The 19,923-nt window shown below is 43.9% G+C and overlaps 1 protein-coding gene across 5 annotated transcripts; it reads right to left on the bottom strand.

Annotated features, from left to right (window-relative positions):
• Nucleotides 1-41: 41 nt before the first annotated feature.
• Nucleotides 42-19,908, bottom strand: spata13 (spermatogenesis associated 13). Of its 5 annotated transcripts, XM_061666780.1 has the most exons (14): nt 19,667-19,908; nt 19,482-19,580; nt 10,134-11,396; nt 6,963-7,382; nt 6,600-6,744; nt 6,402-6,535; nt 6,035-6,214; nt 5,320-5,499; nt 3,959-4,138; nt 3,326-3,558; nt 1,553-1,682; nt 1,095-1,470; nt 603-677; nt 42-525 (listed from the first exon to the last, which is right to left on the bottom strand). In XM_061666780.1, the coding sequence occupies exons 2-14, from the start codon at nt 19,527-19,529 to the stop codon at nt 344-346; spliced, it is 3,546 nt and encodes a 1,181-aa protein (XP_061522764.1). In that variant the 5' UTR covers nt 19,530-19,580; nt 19,667-19,908; the 3' UTR covers nt 42-343. The 5 variants fall into 5 exon arrangements, with proteins under 5 accessions (XP_061522764.1, XP_061522763.1, XP_061522765.1 ...); XM_061666779.1 differs by having other exon boundaries at nt 19,482-19,908; XM_061666781.1 differs by having other exon boundaries at nt 1,095-1,491; nt 1,574-1,682; nt 19,482-19,908.
• Nucleotides 19,909-19,923: the final 15 nt, after the last annotated feature.

Here is a 19,923-nt window from a genome sequence, read left to right as displayed (position 1 = left end):
CCCCACGCAGAGAGACCGAACTGATGTTTTTTCTTGTACAAGAGTTTTATTTACATTGTTATTAATAGACAAGGTGTTCAGCAGCACAAGTCCAAATAAAAACAAAACAAACAACAAAAAGGGTCCAGCCTTTGTGAAATAAAATACAAGTCAACATAAGAGCAGAATAGACGTCATTGTCACAGTGGACAGAAAAGAGACAGAAACACGGGTGAGCGGTACCAGAACAAAACAGTTGATATTTTAACACTAGTTGCCCCTCATTCATTCAAGGCACTGTCAACAACATGTAAAAACACACATATATAACGAGAACATTCACAGAAAGGCACGGGCGCCTGGTTCACTTCCTGAAAAAGGCGCTGCGGGTGATGCTGTAGAGCAGCTGGTAAGGCTTTCGCTTGGGCGGCTCGGCCAGAGCGAACACCTGCTGCTGGGGTACGCTGGTAGGGATGGTCACGTGCCGCTGGTGAAGCGGGTGGAGGTTTTGGTGGTGCGGCAGGACAGACCCGGAGTAGCCCACAGCTGGAATGGGGGGGGGATAAAAATCTTTAAAAAATAGTTCAACAAAATTCAATAATTCAATATTAATGTTTCCTTACTTTTGATCTTGCCCTGTTTGGATCTTCTGGCATTAGCAATAGCCTGTTTCCTTTGGTCCTCACTGATTTCTATTCCTGGAGACAAACCATACATTCAGGTCAAACACTATAAGAAGCCCTGACCTAAATTTACAACGTAAATTCCAAAATTTGTTCCATGTAATATTAACGATTTACAGTTTTTAGAAGAAGTGTGAAAAGGGCTACTGTTAACCTGTGGTTTTTAAAAATAAGGCAAGTCTATTTTGGAAAAGTACCTTTTTAGACCATTTTTAAGGATGGCAGACATGCAATGCTGTTTATAAAAAAAAAAAAAAAAAAAAAAAAAAAAAAAAAAATTTATTTATTTATTTTTACAGGCAGTGTGAAAAGGGCTACTTAACCTTGAGTTGAGTTGAAATTTTTAGGATAATCTAGGCCTTGAATTGACTTTTAGTCCTAACCTGCATTCAGCAGGTGTTTTGTCGCTTGAAGGAGTTTCGGGACGCTCACCCAGCTCCTGGTCCTCCTTGACTCGCCGTCTCTCTTTTTTGAACGCCTGCAGCCACCTCTCCTTGTCCTGGAGCTTCCTACAGCACAGCATGCACACAAACTCCAGAGTGTCGGCGTGGCGCAGGCGCACGGCGTTCCTCAGGGTCAGGCCGAGGTCCGGGTCCCGCCCGTCGGGCATGTCAAGCACTTCGGTGAGGTCCATATCCATCCGCCCTCGGTATTGGAGAAGGTCCCGGCGCAGGACATCCTTCTTGCAGAAGACCAGCTGGTGGTCGAAGAGGAAGAAGCTGCGCTGCTGCATTTTGCCCTGGCGGAGGATTCGAGTCAGCTCTCCGGAGTGGATCAGCTCGGAGCTGCGCACCAGCACGTCGGGCCCCTGCGTCACGAATGACACAACCTTAATTCAAAGCGACACGCTATCAGCAGGAGCTCAGGTTAGTTTATAACACAGTCGTCACCTCCCAGCGGAGAATGGCCACCTGCCAGTGGGCGATGGCGTCGACGCTCTCCAGCCGCCTCTTCCTCTCATTGATCAGACTCGCCACGTTCTTCATGGCCTCGTACGCGTCGCTGACCCCATCGTGGTCACTACGGAACATAGCGAACAGCAGCACATATTAATCTGGGTGAGTAGTTTTACTTTATTATAGTATTATTAGATGGTGGCTAACTTGGGTTTGCATTTGTATGACAGTCACATGTTAAAAAAATGCAAAACAAGACTCCAGACTTCACGCTACATTAGGTTTGGGGTTGAACAACTTCCGATTTTTTTTGTAGTCAACACTAAAGTCATGACAGTCGAGTCTACATCGATGAATCGGTGATGTCAATTATATACATTTTCAGTTGTCAACTCGCTAAGCGCACTTTTCCCTCCAAACACAAGCTTGCTCACTTTTCCCACTGTCGTTGATTACACAGGCCGCACACCTCAGACTTGTTCATCCAATCACATTCAGATACCTTCAGGGCCTCGCAGACAGTCAGAACTTGTAAAGCTAACATGTCACGTAACGTAACTGAAGGGTTTCTACTAGCTACAGTAAAGAAATTACAGGAAGAGGGAATGCTTTGCAGTTATATATTGTAACAAATCTTATTACATGGATTGTTGTAAGAGTTTTATAAGATCTGACTGTCTGTGCGTTATTTGTAATTGGGGAGTTGGGGGGAGGGGCAACTTGTCATTTGTCTGCAGGATGAAGGTTGGAGAGAAACAAGTTGTTGGTGACATTAACTGTTTATTTTCACAATAAAGAAGTTATTGATCGACCACTGCTTCATTTTGCTGTCTGAGCAGATGCTATAATACATTGACTGTCTTTTTACTAATATAGGAGGACATTTAATGAATTCGCTGACAGCTGATGTGAGGATTTAAGCCATTTGTCAGCTAGCGTTAGGGGACGCATTTTCAGATGGGCCTTCATAGCACTTGTGTTTTTCTTATATTTGAGGATAGACTTGCATATTTTGCAAGTGACTGTGCGCTACAGTCTGATTTTTAGTAAAATACTTCCACACGTTTGAGGCGTCGGTGCTAATTTGCTGCGCCGACTGACCATCTGCTGATTTCAGCAAGGCGTCCATGATTAAATCGACTTCAAGCTGTAATTATCATTTCACGGTAAAGTCGACGCAACGAATAGTCTACTCAACCGCTACATTATGAGTTATCAATAAGTAAGTACTTTTATTAGATGACTGTTAACATATTTTGGGACTTGTATGACAGCCAAGAACAAAAAAAAACCCTGCAAGTTTCCATTTCCTTACACGCTACAGCCCTCGTCATCAAAGGGTGAGTAGTTTTATCTTATTTTTGTTCAAATTAGTTTCATCTTACAGTGGTTAACTTACTTTTACACACACATGACAATTAAGAGTACTTAAAACATTGGCTGAACAGTTCATTCAAAATGTATGATTGTGAAAATTGCACTGTATTTGAGTCACCGCTAATCAAGTAACCTGTGTTCATTTCGGGGGAGGGGGGGGGGGGTTTACACTTAGCTGATGTTAAACAACATATTTAGGTATTTATGTAGATAGTTTGACATTATTTAGAGCGGTGTGTGGTAGGTAATGTGATACCCTAATGTCCTTGCGGCCTCTTGACTTGAAATTACTTTACTACCCATATCGTGTAATATACACATTAGCGTGAGCTGATAAGATACACGTGGAAAAAAAATTCAGCTCCTCCGCTGTAACGAGTTGAAGAGTACCTGTGGTCTTTGGGTGTGTACTTGAGCAGCTCCCCCAGCTGCAGGGGGTATTTGCAGATCTTCTGGACAGGATTGAGCAGGAAGCCGGCGATGGAAATGTCGATCATCTGCTGTAGGAGGCGGCAGGCCTCAAAGAAGTGCTTGTACCGGCCGGACTTCATGAGGCGTTGAAGTTCGGTGGAGGCTGCTGGGTGGGTGTTACAGTACTCAGAGTAGATAGAAAAGCCCTCGCCCTTTGGGGACCAAAGAACGAGAGAGGACTATTTAGAGCGTTTAGTTTTTGTACATTTTTGACTCTTTATAGAAAGTAAGGGATCTTGGGCTTTCGGGTCAAATTTCAGGGTGAACCTAAAATGTAAATCCCAATTTGAAATTAACCAGGAACTTCATGGGTCCAGTCATGGATCAAACACCTGTTGCAAATTTTGCCATTCAGCTCCTTGTTGGAAAACAACTAATTGTGCAAAAAGGACTGAAATATTGAACAATTGGACATGTGTATTAAATTTTTGAGACTGTCAGATTAAGTTCATCTTTAAAAGTTGTGTGCATTTTAGGTTCATCCTGGCATTTCACCATAAAGCCCAATATCCCTAACTTTTGGTGAGTGTATGTTAAATGCTTTCAGGTGACCTGCAAGAGAAAGCAAGAGCCAATTTCACTGAGGTGCGGCTGCTCCTTGTTGTACTTCCTCTCCAGGTCGCGTAGGAACTGCCTCTGGAATCGGTAGATGTCCTCAATGTTGCTGAAGATGGTCTTCAGCTGTAGCTCGGTGAACATGTCTGGGTGCTTGCGGCACTGACGGATGTAACCCTGTATAGAAGAACCATAAACAATATACTCACGATATTTTCCAACCCTGGAAGCAGCTCACACACTGGCATTCAGAGGGCGCTGAGAGCTTAAGTTGAACAATGAAGTGGAAAGATGCTGGCTGTTCTTTTACGCTCATATCTGGAGATAAGGCTTAAAAACAGAGCCGGATGATATGGCCTTAAAATTAAATTTTTCTTTCCACAAAAATCTTATTCAGATTTTAAAACAGGCGGCACGGTGGTCGACTGGTTAGAGCGCCCGCCTCACAATTCGGAGGACCGGGGTTCAATCCCGGCCCCCACCAGTGTGGAGTTTGCATGTTCTCCCCGTGCCTGCGTGGGTTTTCTCTGGGCACTCCAGTTTCCTCCCACGTCCCAAAAACATGCATGGTAGGTCAATTGTGGACTCTAAATTGCCCGTAGGTGTGAATGTGAGTGTGAATGGTTGTTTGTTTCTATGTGCCCTGCGATTGGCTGGCAACCAGTTCAGGGTGTACCCCGTCTCCTGCCCGATGATATCTGGGATAGGCTCCAGCACTCCCGCGAGCCTTGTGAGGATAAGTGCCTCAGAAAATGGATGGATGGATTTGCTTTATTTCTCCTAATACCAAGCAAGCTTTGAAACATTTTTTTCCTAGCATTAACCTAGGATGAACATCCACAGAAATAACAGGAATAAATTTGTTTTTCTTTCCAGATAATGAGTCTCATTTACCAATGAATGCCTAGAAATGTTCTTACTCTGCACACAAGTTCAGACGACATGACACATGCTCAAATGCCCAATTTTCTTCTGACACCCTTGTGTATGTTAAGGAAACAAAATTCATTCAAGATGACGGGTTCGTGCCAGCGATTTGCAATCTGCATAAACCACAGCCCTATTTCCCTCTGTTTGATGCATTAAAATGAGATTGGTGCGGAAGTTTAAAGATGAGCCCAAAAATTAAAATACATTTTACAATGGTGGTAATTGAGGTTATCGCGTCATTGGTGGAAAACAACACTTTTTTAATGTGTTTAGACTGGAGTATTGATGTCAAACAAAAAACATATGGGGGCCTCAATGACAGAGGCTGTAAATGCAGTGTCACGTGAGATCTTCACTGTAGCTCAGGTGAAGGAAAACTGGTTTGGTATTAAGGTGGAAGCAAACAAAAGAATAACGACACTGCCCACCTCGCAGATGTCTTTCAGGTGCTTGATGTAGACGCGTTCTGTGTTCATGATCTCCTGCACCACATTGGTCCTCATCTGCTGTCTGTGCTGGCTGTTGTGTGGCTCCCGGGGAACCGGGTCCTCCTGGTCTGCAACGCTCTCCACACTCCCCGCGCTGGAGTCCTCCTGGTTCACGCGCACCTGAAACAAATCGATGGGAACATTGCACTTTGCCAAAAAAATACAATCAAAATGCTGCATCAACAGTTTCCGTGAGCAGTTATGAAAGGGGGAAGAGAACAAACAAAAAAAACCCACTTAAACCTAAAATTAAAAAAAAAAATAATAAATATATATATATATATATATATATATATAGAAATAAATAAATAAACAAACAAATAAATAAATAACACCAGATCCACTCTGTATTGCCATGGCAACCACAAGGGAAAAGTATGCCTGCTCGGCAACTTTGAATTGCCAACATGCAATTACAAAGCAGACGTCCATCTGCCAATCAAATAACTGGCTAATTAAGACTCAACTGTCACTCAACACCGGTTGTCACAGAAACCAGTTGAACCCCGAGCGAGTGGTATACTTAGTTACACACACACACACACACACACACACACACACACACACACACACACACAGTTAAGACTGGCTTTCATTTGGAGAAAAGCCAGCTTACAAGTGGAGTGCAAACAAACGGGTCAGGAAGTCCACTCACCCGAACAAAGCTGGAGGGGAACCAGGCCTCCTTGTATGGCCCCCTGCCCCACCACCAGTCCTTGTGCGAGGCATCCAGGATGCGGATTACATCTCCTGCCTTGAAGGCCAGCTCCTGCTCCTCCATGGTCACATGGTCCCACAGGGCCTCGGCGTACACGGCGTGGCCCGAGCTTATCCACTGAGCGAACACACATTACAGGGCAGATGAGCTCATGTAGAACACAGAAGATTATGGCTAAGCTTGCCAAACATCTTTAAAACACACAGTTTATCCTCACGTCTCCTCACGGGGCGGGACGCACTCACAAACCCACACAAGATAAACGTTATGTCATAAAGTCAACGGGAGTGGCAGCGAGGCTCACCTCAACAAGCACAGAGAGCTCCACGCCCGGCTCCAGGTACGGCGTGACGTCGGCGAGCTCGTCGAAGCTCCCGTCTTCCTCGTCTTCCTCGCTCACACTGTCGTCCGGCACAGCCGAGCATTCGGACACGCCGTCTACGGAGGAAAAAAGATGAAACTGAGGCATATCCACATTTGCCCCCGACTCGACTTTACCTACCGCTGAGCACTCGGTGCAGCTTTTTCCTCCCCACGCGGTCCAGTCCGATGGGGGTGCTCTGGGAGAGGGTGGGGGGGCGTAACCTGGCCGAGACTGCCTTGTAGGGGGGCACCTGGTGGGAGGGGATGGGCGGCCGTGACAGAGGCTACAGGGGAAGACGGGATGAGAAAACATTCTGGGATTTAGCAAGTCTCAACATCCATCTCTCTCTGTCTGTGTCCGGACCTTCCTCACTAGATAGAGATTTTCATATAGTTCACTCATAAGTTCAATGTAAAATAGCAAGCAAACACTACTCAGGCACACCATTAATGACTGAACACAGCCTCGCTGACATATTGAAATAACATTTTAAAAACGCACAGAAGGAAAACGGTCCTCGTCGCCATCAGGGGAGAACAAGTCCTCCACCCCCATCACAGACACGGGTCGCTGCTGCCGCCTGCCTGGAACGCTCCCGTTCATGCCGCACTCCTCCCCGCTCTCGCACACACCGTTCCCGATGCATTCCTGGTGAAGCGACTGCGTCCTTTCGTCGGGGTTCAGCTCGACCACCTCCTCAGGAATGCAGTGCTTCCTGGAGAGGAGCTGCCCATAGTCCGAGATGGGCCGCGGTTTCGGGCGCCCGCTCCGTCGCCGGGACTTGACTGCGGTCGCCTCCGTGGAGGGCGACTTCGGCGACTCCGGGAGGAAGACCGGGGAGAGTGGGGAGGTGCTGTCGCTGGTTTCCGGGGAGTCGCCATCTTGTTGCATCACTTCCTGCCATTGCTCCTCTGACGTTACCTTGCAATTGCAATAAAAACAAAGGTTAGCAACAGCGACGTGTCAATAACCCACCACGTACAGAGATGTAGTGCAGCGGTCCCCACCGATCCGTGGGACATTTAGTACACAGCCACACAGTAAGACTGAACAAGAAAATATTTAATTTATCATCAGTCTGAAAGAAATTTTATTTTGAGCTTCTTCAGAAAGGCCAAATGATGAGATAGAATAAGAGCCTACAACTTCCGAGAAAAAGAAAGCTGCATATTTGAGACAATATTAGCAGACCTTCTTAAAACACAGGTTTATAGCTAGAGGTGATTTTGAGGTCCCAACCCCGCTCTGCCTGGTATGTGGCGACAGGCTCGCAAATGAGCACTGAATGCCTTGCTCCTATTTCCAAAATCTTATCGTCATTGCAGAAAATCTTGCTTCACAAAGAATCCACCATTTATTCAGGGAAACATTCCACACCCACCCGCAATAGGTAAAAATCTGCGATATAGAGTGACCATAATTGTACATTTTTAAACATTGTAAATCTATTTGAACACAAAAAAAAATTATAAGCATAAAATGTATCGAAAATACTGTTCGTACTGTCGTGTCTGTCTGTTATTTGGCGTGTGATGTCGGTGAGTCTGGGTGGGAGTGTCTGGGTGAGAGTGTGGTCCACAACAGCTTCTCCATGAATTTTCCCAGGCAGTTCAATAAACAGCTGAAAAATGCACTACTGACTGTGGCTCTCCTTTCCTACATGTGGGCAATACAGTAAGTATACTGTAAAACCCCATTTAAAAACAATGAACTGTAATATACTGTAGCTGTGGACCGCTGCATGCCGGTTCGTCAAAATATTGCTTTATGTGAAACTGGTACATAACACAAAAAAGGTCGGGGCCCGCTGATGTTGTGCATGTATCAAGAACATCTGTTAATCAGAAACAGAGCTACTGCTGCTCAAATAGGTCCAAGAAGTGTTTTGACTGGATCGAGAATCAGCACAAACCTACTTGAATCAATATCATCAGGTTTCCCTGAAAAATGCTCCAATTCCTATCAAACAGCACAAATATTCTGCAATAAAACGCTATCATGGCAAATTTCATTTCACATGCAAATATTGACCCGAGCAGCTGGTAACAATAAATCTCACCTTTTGGTTCTCCCGCTCTGGATCGGGACCGCCACACACACAACGGAAAGGCACGCAGAGGGCTAGCACCATTGTGAAACACATGCAGCCCTGTGTCTGGGCCCAGCAGTTTGATTTCTAAGATAACCAAAACATCTTCTAATGGCCAAACAAAGGTATTCTTTAGACGCAAAATGCACTTCAGGGTTTTTCACTGGCTCAGTGAGGACTCGAGCGCATTGACGCTGGACTTTGGTCCACCGGGCTAACTGGGGTGTAGGAGCCAGACGCTTGCTTGGATCTGCCCGCCCACAGTTTTTGCCCTTTTGCGCAAGGGGCCACTAATCATAAACAAAGCATAATCATTAACCGGGCCTGTTCCTTAAAGTGCAGGACAGCCTAGTCCAGCATGTGACCCGGCACAAGTCAATACTGTATATCACGTGGAGGGCAAACACACCAGATACTGCACATATGACAGTAACATTGGAACAATTTAGGGGAATGCACGATCCAAAAAAATGGTGTCATAAACTTTCACATCCCCATTCAAATAAATTCAATCTTGGCTGATTCTTAAGCCTTGCGTCTGCTTGAAATTTAATGCCACATTTAATTGTGACTTAATGATTTCCAATAACCTGCTGCTAATGTGCCACTGCGATTTTGTTGGCTTTACCTTATCAAGCTGATATTAAGCCTCCAACCGTTTACGATACCATGCACGTATACAGTATGTACGCCCAGGTTCCAAAAGTACAGTTGTTTCAACAAATATTTAATGAATTAGATTACCACAGACAGATTCATGTATTTCAGTAGTTCAAATCAAAAAGCGGAACTCATTCTTTGGATTCATTTAATACCGTCCTACCAATTCCTACTTAATTTCTATGTTAAAAATCCCCCCCCCCCGCCTCACAGTTGAAAGGTTTCGTGTTAAAATGTGCGTGTTTCCCCCATGCTTGCATGGGTTTTCTCTAGCTACTTGAGCTACCTCCAACTTTCCAAAAGATGCATGTCGGGCCCGCTGCACGCTGAACGACGTGACCGAATGAGACTGAAGTAGACCATTGTGAAAATAAATGTGTGCGCGACTTTGTCGCACATGAAGGAATTGCGCACCACACATTTACCGGCGTGCCACAACAGAAAAATTGTGACCCTGTATTGGCTTTTAAGCCACCAAACACAATATACTGTACTGTGTAGTTTTTATTGAACCACAAAAACATGGTGCGATTGTTAAGGAAGAAGCCGATTGCCACAAAGAGAGGAAAAGGAGAGAGCGTTGATATTTTGAGAGGCTGTGGGCAATAATCAATCGCCCCATTCACTGACTGCACCCTTGCATTTCGGCGACAGACTCCAATTTGTTATTGCAACAAACCAGATATCAAATACCGCACACTGAGCAAAAGCTCAGTCGGTTTATGCCGTGACGCTCAGTGTGCAGCAAGCCTTAGGTTCAATTAAGACTCGAAATTGTCCATAGCATGACTGTAAGCAGGAATGGGTTTTTTTCTATACTTGATTGACTGGCAACCAGTCCAGGGTGTACCTCGCCTCTTGCCCTAAATGGATGGATGGCTGTCTGAAACTCTGTGTAACTAATGAATTGTCTCGAAGCTTACCTCGTTTGTTCGCTCGTGTTTTCGGGTGTCGGGAGGTGAATGGTCTTCCGACACAAACCCGCACGTAGTGATCTCCAAGGATCCGTCTTCCATGGAGACGTGACGCTGGAGTGCGGCAATGTCCCGTTCGGACGGCGCGTGAACCAGAGGGGCTTGTCCCGCCGACAAGATCCGGGGTCTGACAGGTGAGGGTCGGCGCTGTCGCTCGCTGCTGGTTCGGCAAGGTATGCGTCGGGAGTAGTCGTCGTGGAGACGGCTCAGCGGTGACATGGCAGCGGGGGGGCCCGGGGAGGGCGAATGGCTTCGCCGCTGCAGGACGCTGAGGTCAGTCATGCTCCCCACCAGCTTCAGCATCTGTCCCTTCACCCCAACCGGGCTCTTCCTGCAAACGTCAAGGTCCATCGAAGAGGCGCTGGTTGTCCTCTGGATGTTCGGGGTCCCGTTTGATGTGGTAGTCCCCTGGGGGGCCGCCTGAGGGGATGGCGTGGGGGCCTTGCGTTTGAATGGCATTTTAAAAACGTGAAGGTTATCCGCGCTCTTGCTGAGTCTGCTCAACACGGTCCCATTGGAGGTGTTTTCTGCTTGCCCGTTGATCTTTGCTTTCTTGTGGTCGGTGCTACCTCCTGCAAGGCTCTCCTCGTCCATGTCCATCAAGGTAATGCGTCCGGCCCCATATGCTTTCCTCATACTCCGGGAAAAACGAGTATTGCGTTGAAAGCCTTCGTCAATATCCTCGTCTTCGTCAATATCAGAGTCGTACTGACTCTCTGTAAAATTTCCATTAGACAGGTAATAAGCCCCGTCCTTCGTGACGGTATTCTCGTTCTCAGCTTCCCGACTGGACGAGGATTCACACTTCCCATCAAGTCCACTTGCTCCGCGACTCTGAATCCCCTGGAGAACGGACGAGCGCAGCTTTTTAAAAGAGTCCACCATGCCGAGTCTGGGGAGACCAGCGGGACTGTCAGTGACGGGACTCGGCGTGGTAAAGGGCCCCTTCCTGGAACTGGAAAAAAGCCTCATGATTCTTGATGAGCCGGGCTTCCCCGAGGAGGACTCCACGCCGTTCGGGTGGCTCTCGTCTGTGGCGATGGGGCCCACAGTGAGGGGCTGCAGATACGGGACAACAGGCTTTTCGACTGGACCGTGGAACAGGTATAAGTCGCTGAGTGGGCGACTCTGAATCGGAGGGTCCTCGTTGGAGGAGTGGAGGTGAGGGAGAGAGTCTTCGCTTGTAGACGAGACTCTGTCCTCCAGTTCTGACTGTGGAAGCAAATAAATACTTTTTAGGATCTTTTTGAAGGCTGTTGCGTAACAGTGGTTCTAATTTACATAACCGCCCTCACGCTGAGTTTAAAGTTTTTACCTTGAAAGTTTATGTGTCTAATAACTTTTTGTCAAAATACCATTCAGCGGCCATATCACGAAACACAAATACTCCCCTGCCACCACATCGACAACTGAATTGAGATTGTGCCACTGATCAGATGTGCCACTGATCAGAAGCTAACGTTTTGCCTCCGCGTCGTTGGTCCGTCACTTGAAAATGACAGAATCTTGGCCCAGCCTAGCGGCCAAGTCATGGACAGAGAAATTCGGTGTGGGGGAGGTAATGTGCAAATTAGCCGCATTGCTACATCACAATCAGGGAAGATTTGAATGGATCGCTAACTGACACATGGTGGGAAATCGGCAGCTCACAAAAGATTTACTTCATAATGTAATTTCACATTAGAGGCAGGCACACCAGAGACCCAATTGGTTGTGAACATGCTATTACAAATACATTTTCAATAATATGTCCCCCTTAGGACTTAGAAAACATGATATTCTTACAGTACAAACTGAAAGGGAGACGAATTAGCCCAGCAATAATGCAATGCACTTTTTTTTGGGTTGCAGCTACCACAGTAGTGAGTCGTGAGCAAGCTCTTACGGAATAAGCGCACTGACAGATAATAGCTGTTTGCATTACACTGGATGAGTCACAGGTAAATAAAGAATAGCTCTCCCAATGGTGCAAGAAAATGTGTGACGTGTGATTTGAAAGACAGAGGGGAGCTGAGGCCCAGGTTGGGGTCTTCGACTGTGTGTGTGTGTGTGTGTGTGTTTCACAGTGGTGCTTAACGCAGCTGGCCCTTTGAAGCGGGCCTCTCAGAGCATGACTAAGCGATGAAAAATGCTAATCCATTGTGATTAATGCGATAAATTGCCATGCTTCCTCCATGTTAACGACAATTTCCAACCTTTCACTGTTTCATCACCACGACACTGCACTCCACTGAGAAAATGTTGTTTCCACAGGTTTTTCCTGCATATAAAACGTGGAGGCATCTGCCTCTACCTAATTTCAGGCTGTTATTATTTGACCCGTGTTTTACCAAGTTGTGTGTCATTTTTAACTACAACTGCAGTTATTCCGCAATGATGGGGTAGCACTACATCAGAAACAGTTGGAAGTTGCTCCTAAAACTGTCGAAGAAGATGAAGACTAGTCGAATGACAAATTTTCCTTCCTACTTCAAACGGGTCAGACTATTTTGGGGATTTTCAAACAGGTAAAAATTTTACCCTTTTGTACCCAGGCAAGTCCGATTTCTCAGAAAATGTTTTTTTTTAAATTAAGCCAATATTATTCGAAAAGGGACGTTAGAATCACTGTAACGTAACACAATACAACGTAACTTCATAAATCAGCAACAGAAAAAGAAGGCTACAGTAGCGCATGTTATTCAGCCTTCGGCTCCTCACAACAACAGTACGGCAAGCATGGAAGGACAACAGCTGAAGCAGCTACAGAACACCAAAGTCTTCAAGTTGAAGTTTACTGGATGAACCTGACATCTAACACAAAGAGAGTTCAACATTGTACAGTATATTTAAGCACCAAAATGTTCAACCAGAACACAATTTTGCTGAAGAAAGTGCACGAGCATAAAGCTATTGGCATCGTTTCAGTATCGAGGTACGTTATGCAGGTATAGTACTGAAGTCAGAAATTTGCTCTTGTGACAACAATGTTCAATAACCATTACCATTTTGCGTCACACGCACGCTTGTAAATAATCAGAATGGTATCACCTCTACCTCAATTTGAGCCACGAAAACCGTGCCTGCAGCACAAAAGCTGTCTCTCAAATCCAGACGGTGTGCCGTCGTGTGCAGAATCTTCCGTCACTCCCGGCATTAGCGCAGAACCGTCGCCGCCGAGTACTACCCGCTGACAGACCGTCAGCACCCACCCACCAGGAACAATGTGCCACTTTCAAAATGGTGCGCTCAATTGTCTTCTTGTACTGCCGCCGAGGAGTGACGAAGAGCAGCGGGATCTGTTATCCCGTGACTGTCCGTTTTCCAGGCCGGGAGAAAAATATGAGATAGGAGAGGAATGTCAACAAGTCAATTTTGCTTGTTTTCTTGGATTGAATCCCGTGACCGACGCTCAACTGACTGCGCTCTCCTTCGACACCTCCATGCCCGCAGGCCCGCACTCTGTGCCAGAACAGTGACTCAGGTGTCACGGGGCAGCTGGCATTCTACCACTATGGGCATCTTATGCCAATATGATAAAAATGTGTATTAGGGCTACACTGAGGGAAGGGGAAAGGATGGGGGGAATTATTATGATTAAATTGGTACTTTACAAGAAAAAAGTTTGGAAAAAGTAAATTGTATTAGCAAGTTTGTTTTCAATTTTATTAGAATAAAGTACTAATATAACGATGGGGAAAAAAAAGGTTTTATAAGAATAGTTTTACTATATTGAAAGCATATTGAAGTATTTTTTAAGAGAAAATTATACGAGAATACAGACAAATGTACAAGATAGAAGTTGCTTATGGGAATTCAATTTAATATTATAAAAAAAGTAGAATTTTGTAAGTACTTTTTATTTTATTTTACAGAATGAGCCTAATACAATAATCATATCATATGATTTTTAAAACATTAGATTTTTACAATGAAGTTTTAACAATGAGAATAAAGTCATCACACAAAGAAAATATATTTTACAAGAATAAAGAAAAAAAGTTGCAGGTTCACGGGAATGATTAAATATAAGAAAATGCAGTTTCAAATTTCAAATTTTTTATTGCACAAAAGTAACATATTGCAAGAATAAAATCATCATGAGAAAAAAGTGATTTTTGCGAATAATCTTATGAGGTAGTCAGCACACAATGAGAAAGAATTGAATTTTAAGACGTAATAACAAGAAAAAAAGTTGTGATAAAAAGAGAATAGTCCTGAAACCATGATTAAAAAAAAGACTGCATTTGTACTTTAAGAATTTTAACTTTAAAAGACTATAGATTTGGGATATTAAGTGTCGAAATGTGGGATTTTACAAGGCTAGTGCTGTAATATTGGCAATAATAAGAATAAAGTTGTAGGAAATTAAGTAATAACAAAGATAAATGGCATAATTTAATTAGAATTAAGTTGTAATATTACCATAAAGTTGTGACAATGAAAAAGTTCCAATTTTATGAGAATATATAACTTTACAAGAAAACAAGTTGTGATTTTGAGAATACAATTTTACTATCTGTAGCATAATAGCACAATTGCTTCAGTCATTTTTAAAAAAAAACTTACTGTCATAATATGGTAGGTATAGAAAATACCAATTTAGTGTTTTTCCTTATGTCTGTACAGAATCTACTTCATTCAGGTCAAAGTTGAATCAGGGAAACTGGATATATTGATTGTTGAATTTGTTGTGTTTGTTCTTGTTTTCCCCGCCAAAAATTAAAATATTACTGAGACAACTTTGCTATTAGGCTAATGATGTCCTCAAAAATAAATAAGTTCAAAAAGTGATAATACGAAATGGAAGCTGTAATTTAGTCCTAAATTTGTAAGAAATTTGAGGGGGGTGTTATATTACAAGAATGAAATTGCAATATAAGGGGGATGCGGTGGGGGTGGGGGGGAAATCACTTGATTTTTTTTATTTTTTAAAGTTAAATATGCATCGGCTCTCTGGCAAATTCTCCTTGTTTTTGCCTGCTGCCATACTGTTGCTCTTGTGAATTCCTTGCTGAGGTCCTGGTCCTGAGTTAATGAAGAGCTCAGGGAGGAGTCGCGCATCTACTTCCCTTTGCCACCCTCCAGCACCCTCCCATCAGTTCCATGCAGCCAGCTGGAGCCAGCCTCAGATTCTACTCCCAGAGACAAGGATGAACATGCGTGCAGATAACGTAAACACGCACGCACTGGGGAAAAACCGCATGCACAATTAGTTCTGGAGCATCTCGGCCAACGTCCGTATACAGAGAGGAAGACGTCAATCACTGGCTCCCTTCTCGTTAAGCTTGAGGAAAAAAATTAATAAATAAAAAATAACCCAACAAGCTGTTATGTAAGAGTATTAAAAACAAAAAAATGTGAGCGACGAGTAAACTGTGAGACAGAGGTCACCTCTGCAGAGGTATGTCCTTAGCCTCAGGCCAGGGATCAGATTCATTAAGGGCGAAAAGAGCCGAGCATTAGAGGCGAGGGACTCCAGACGAGGGAGGACCATGGGAAAATGGGCACTTGTCATTTTCCATCGTTTTTACTGAGCCTCTCTCAGCATCATGAACGTACAGGACGACATACTTGCTGTGGGGGGTCGGGGGGCAGTGTAATACAGACATACGCAATACAAGACGACAACAAAATGACCCAGTAAGCTACAAGTAATATTCATCTTTTTTCCACAGAGGATAAAGAATATATGCCTGTGAGTATTGTTATGTTGTCTGTCTATGTGTGTTGCTGCAGGGTAATAACTACCGTAACATCGATGCTGGTTTTGCTAGCCCATTTTCCATTTTGTGTTAGCATTAAGCTACCGGTCTTTGCACAAACAATTACAAAACCGTCGCATTCATTCTGCGCATTTGAAGATGCTTAGCTAATTTGTTTGTGTGTGCAAAGCTCGCCCGATTAAACACTAAAAAATGCTAAATGCTAATTAGCAGATGCTACGAGTCAGCTCTTCCTAACACACAAGTCTTGTGTGTGTGCCATATTTCCCTTCCATGCCATTGCTAATGTGATTACAAAGCTTTGCTTTTGAGTGTGGGTTCATCTACACATGATAGCCTAATCAGGCAGACAAGCGGGATATTTGGCGCTGACTTCGAGTGACACTCCAAAGCTCACAAACAGCCCACCAGGTTGCTGCTTGCCTCTCGGTAGGTGGGGTGGGGTGGAGGGGGGAACCCTAAACCCTATGCGCTCCACTCTTAATTTGACAAATATGAAGAGAAAGGCTTCAGCTACCTCCAATAGTGCCCATAACTAATGTAACCTCAAATTTTTTAGTGAGGGCAGCACAGAAGAACTTATTGCGACCTGGCAGTGGCGTACACCTGTCCTGGCTGCTCAGTACAATATGAGTCAAAGTCAGCTGTCTATTCTGTGAAGAAACTTGGGGTGCAGCTGTCGATTATTTTTAGAATCGAGTATTTTACCGATTATCCCAATTCATCTGATAAAAACTTTATTTTGCATCATCAAACAATATGCATGTGAGGTGCAGGTATTCTTTTTTTCTTGGGGTTGGCACCCTCAAATTCTACATTGTAGTATCTGTGACTTTGAATATGTGTGGTTTTGAAAGGCGGGGTTTGGCCTGGTGAGTGATGTGCGTCAGCGAATGAAATTGTAGTTGGCTGTTGTTAGTTAAGGTTAGGTAGTCAGTGCGTTGAGTGCCTGGGCGTCAGCTGTGGCCATAACAGCTCGTGTATCAATGTATTACGTGGTTCTTTGTTTTGTTACAATTTGTTCAATAAAGCGATTGAAAGCGCACCATCAGCTTCTATCCTTGACCACTTGCAGGTGCATTACAATTAGGCTTTACACGATCAGGATTTTTGGGGCCGATCACCGATCAGCAAGTTTAAAAAAAACAATAATCGATCACCGACAAGATTGAAAAAACTCTATTGGCCGTCAGATAGTTACAGTACTGCGCAACAAGACATGTGACAAGGCTAAAAATAAACTAGCTTTTGGATTCATACGCGACGAAGACGCGGAGTTAAATGTCTTGTGCGTAGCCGATCGATGACGTCATTGATCGGACCGGCGACTTTTGACATGAAAGCCGATCAGCATAAAATGATAATTATCGGCAGATACTGATAACACCGATCAGATCGACGTAAAGTCTAATTACAATACGATCTAATTAGCGGTGGTAGGTTTTATTAAATTGGCCAATATCGATACATTGTGTGAGCAATCGTAGATGAACTGTTGTGGTATGTTAGTTCTGCATTGCAGTGTCGACACTGCACTTTAACTTGATCCTAAACTTTGGACATTTTCTGTCTTTACGGACTCTTTCCTCGTAGAAACGGAGTGGCGTGCATCTCTGCAGTAACATTAGGTTAGTGAAAAAAGATACCTGTAAAGGTTGGAGGCAGAGATTTTGCTTTGACTTTTCTTGTAATCGAGTCATTCGATTAATCGTTTCAGCCCTCGTCGCTAACAGCACGCATCAAAGGGTGAGTAGTTTTATTTTTATTATCATAAGGTACTTTACATATTTTTGCATGTGTACGACAGCTAGGTTGGTTCAACTATTACTTAGAACATTGCCAGTATAATTATTTAAGGTTTTATGACGGTGCGACACATTGGACCACGTTGACCTCAAGTTCCCCATTTCAGGATGTGCCATAAGGAAGGAGAATGGCAGAGGCTCCGCCCCCTACCATGCAGAGAGCGTGGGAAGCGCTGCCTGTCCGGGGGAGGGATGTCTGGACTCGCACAAGGGCTGCGCACAACTTTCACCTGATCCGCTGTCATAGTGACAGACAACCTGGGAATTTAATACAATACACGGACGAGCCCTGTCAAGAGACAACACTGGTACTGGTGGCAGCTTGAAAAATGAAAGACACCTATACTCTGGGAATTTGAACCAGACTAAGGAATTGAAATGCTATGCGATGCCATGGAAAGAATTTGCATTCCTGAGCGGCAAGCAAGTATAAAAGAGAATGTAGACTACAGGAAATCTACATTGTTGTGGTGTAAAACTTCGAGGACGCTGTCACCCTTTCGCAACTTGATTAAAAAAAAAAAAGAAAATTAAAATTCTACTTTCCTATTAACCATTTCATTACATTTTTGACTCAGTAATACACAAATACTCTCATTTTAAACACTGTACATATATCTCAAAAGACAATCTTACTGTACCTTGCGTGAAGCAGCTGGCCGTTTCCAGCTGATGTTAACTTTCACCACTGCCATAGCAATCCCCACCTTTCTCTGCATCATCTCAAGTCTACCACCCTGCTTTCTCCAGCGTAAACCCCACAAGGAGTCTCCACTGCCTGTTGAACCGCTACTGGAACCTTCCATCACTCTGCTGTCAAGCTGGCTGGCTATCAGCTTCTAGCTACTACTCCGCTAACATGGTGCTCCAAACACTAATTACTCCTGTAAGTGTTTATTGTTAAGCATCCTTGGGTTCCGTTAAAGGCACTATAAAGCGAAGCAATTATTACTATTATTGCAGAGTTTTTCCTAGCTCAAACTGAGGTAGAGTTAAAACCATTCACACAGGTGTTATGCCTTGCTCAAAGCAACACCATTTCTTTTGAAGTATTTCCATGTATTTTATTATTCTTTCAATTTGAATTTCCCTAAAAGTACTCATTGCCATCTTGCCATGAACAATACTTATTTTATGAAACATTTCTGAAAACGTCCAAAACATTGGGTGTAACATTCATTTGTCTTTAACTGCCAAATGTGGCGTAACTGGTTACAAAAAAACAATATTTACCTTCACAAATCTGTCAATGGTTTTATGTCAATGGAATGTGACATCCAACTGTTTTCAATACAATTGCAGTTAAAAGTAAACCAACTTATTGCAACGCTGGTCAAATAAGAGCTTTCATGAGGTCATAGTTTTTAGAGCTAGATGTGGATTCTGGCCGCCTCCAAATTTTATATGCAAGAAAAAAATCGTATTATTATGTCTCCTCTACATTGTATTTATTTTTGTATTTTTGTGGGGTGCGGGGGGTCTGAAAACAGGGAAAGCGATTAACAGTACACTAAGACCAGTAAAGAACTGGAGCCAAAGTCCCCATTTATTTCTGCCATTGATTCACTTTCTTTTGGCCCATAAAGCTCTTTGTAAGCCCCCCCCTCACACCACCCCCACCTCCTCTCCTCCTTCAGCCAGCCTGGCTTCTTCCACATCACTATAACAACCAGGGTTGTAGTGCACCATAACCCCCACTCTCCAGTTCACAATAAGCATGATGATAACGCGAGGAAAACTACTATAAACTATACAGAAGTTCTATGAGAACAAAATGGACGACTTACCCTGCTCATAGTTGCTGATTTCCCCCCTCCTGACTCTTTTTTAGCCATAGGAAAGTAGCAGGGTTATCTCTGAAGCCTCGCCCCCCTCGTCCATGTCGACTGCGAATCAATTAAATATAAAACAAGGCATTAGAAAAAACCAAAAACGATTTTCAACTTCATTTTGCGGCTCCTTGCAAACAAACCGGTGCTAGTAGTAGCAACTTAAGCTAGCTGAGAAGGGCTCGCGGATAAAGTTCTTAGTCCTGGCAAAAAGTAGTTAAAATTCGAGTTCCCGAAACGATGTAAATGCCTAAATAGTAAAGTTGAAGTGATTAAAAAGTCTCTCTGGGTGGGGGTGGAGGCAAATGGTAATTTATGGCGACGAAAGCTGCTGTTTAAAAGAAATACGTCTCGAGGAGGACGAGGAGCATCTTAATGCACTTGTTGCAGTTGTCTCAAA

The sequence above is a fragment of the Phycodurus eques genome, chromosome 21 (assembly GCF_024500275.1).
Source record: "Phycodurus eques isolate BA_2022a chromosome 21, UOR_Pequ_1.1, whole genome shotgun sequence".
In the NCBI taxonomy this organism is placed as follows: Eukaryota; Metazoa; Chordata; class Actinopteri; order Syngnathiformes; family Syngnathidae; genus Phycodurus; species Phycodurus eques.
This window is presented reverse-complemented; position numbering and strand designations above follow the sequence as displayed.

Excerpts from the sequence above, each read along its gene's own strand:
- spata13 (XM_061666779.1), bottom strand. The coding sequence starts at position 19,529 with ATGGCTAAAAAAGAGTCAGGAGGGGGGAAATCAGCAACTATGAGCAGG. Across the intron at positions 6,745-6,962 it reads ACGAGGACCGTTTTCCTTCT|CCTCTGTCACGGCCGCCCAT; the intron begins GTGCGTTTTTAA and ends CTTCCCCTGTAG. Across the intron at positions 6,536-6,599 it reads GCTGCACCGAGTGCTCAGCG|ACGGCGTGTCCGAATGCTCG; the intron begins GTAGGTAAAGTC and ends TTTCCTCCGTAG.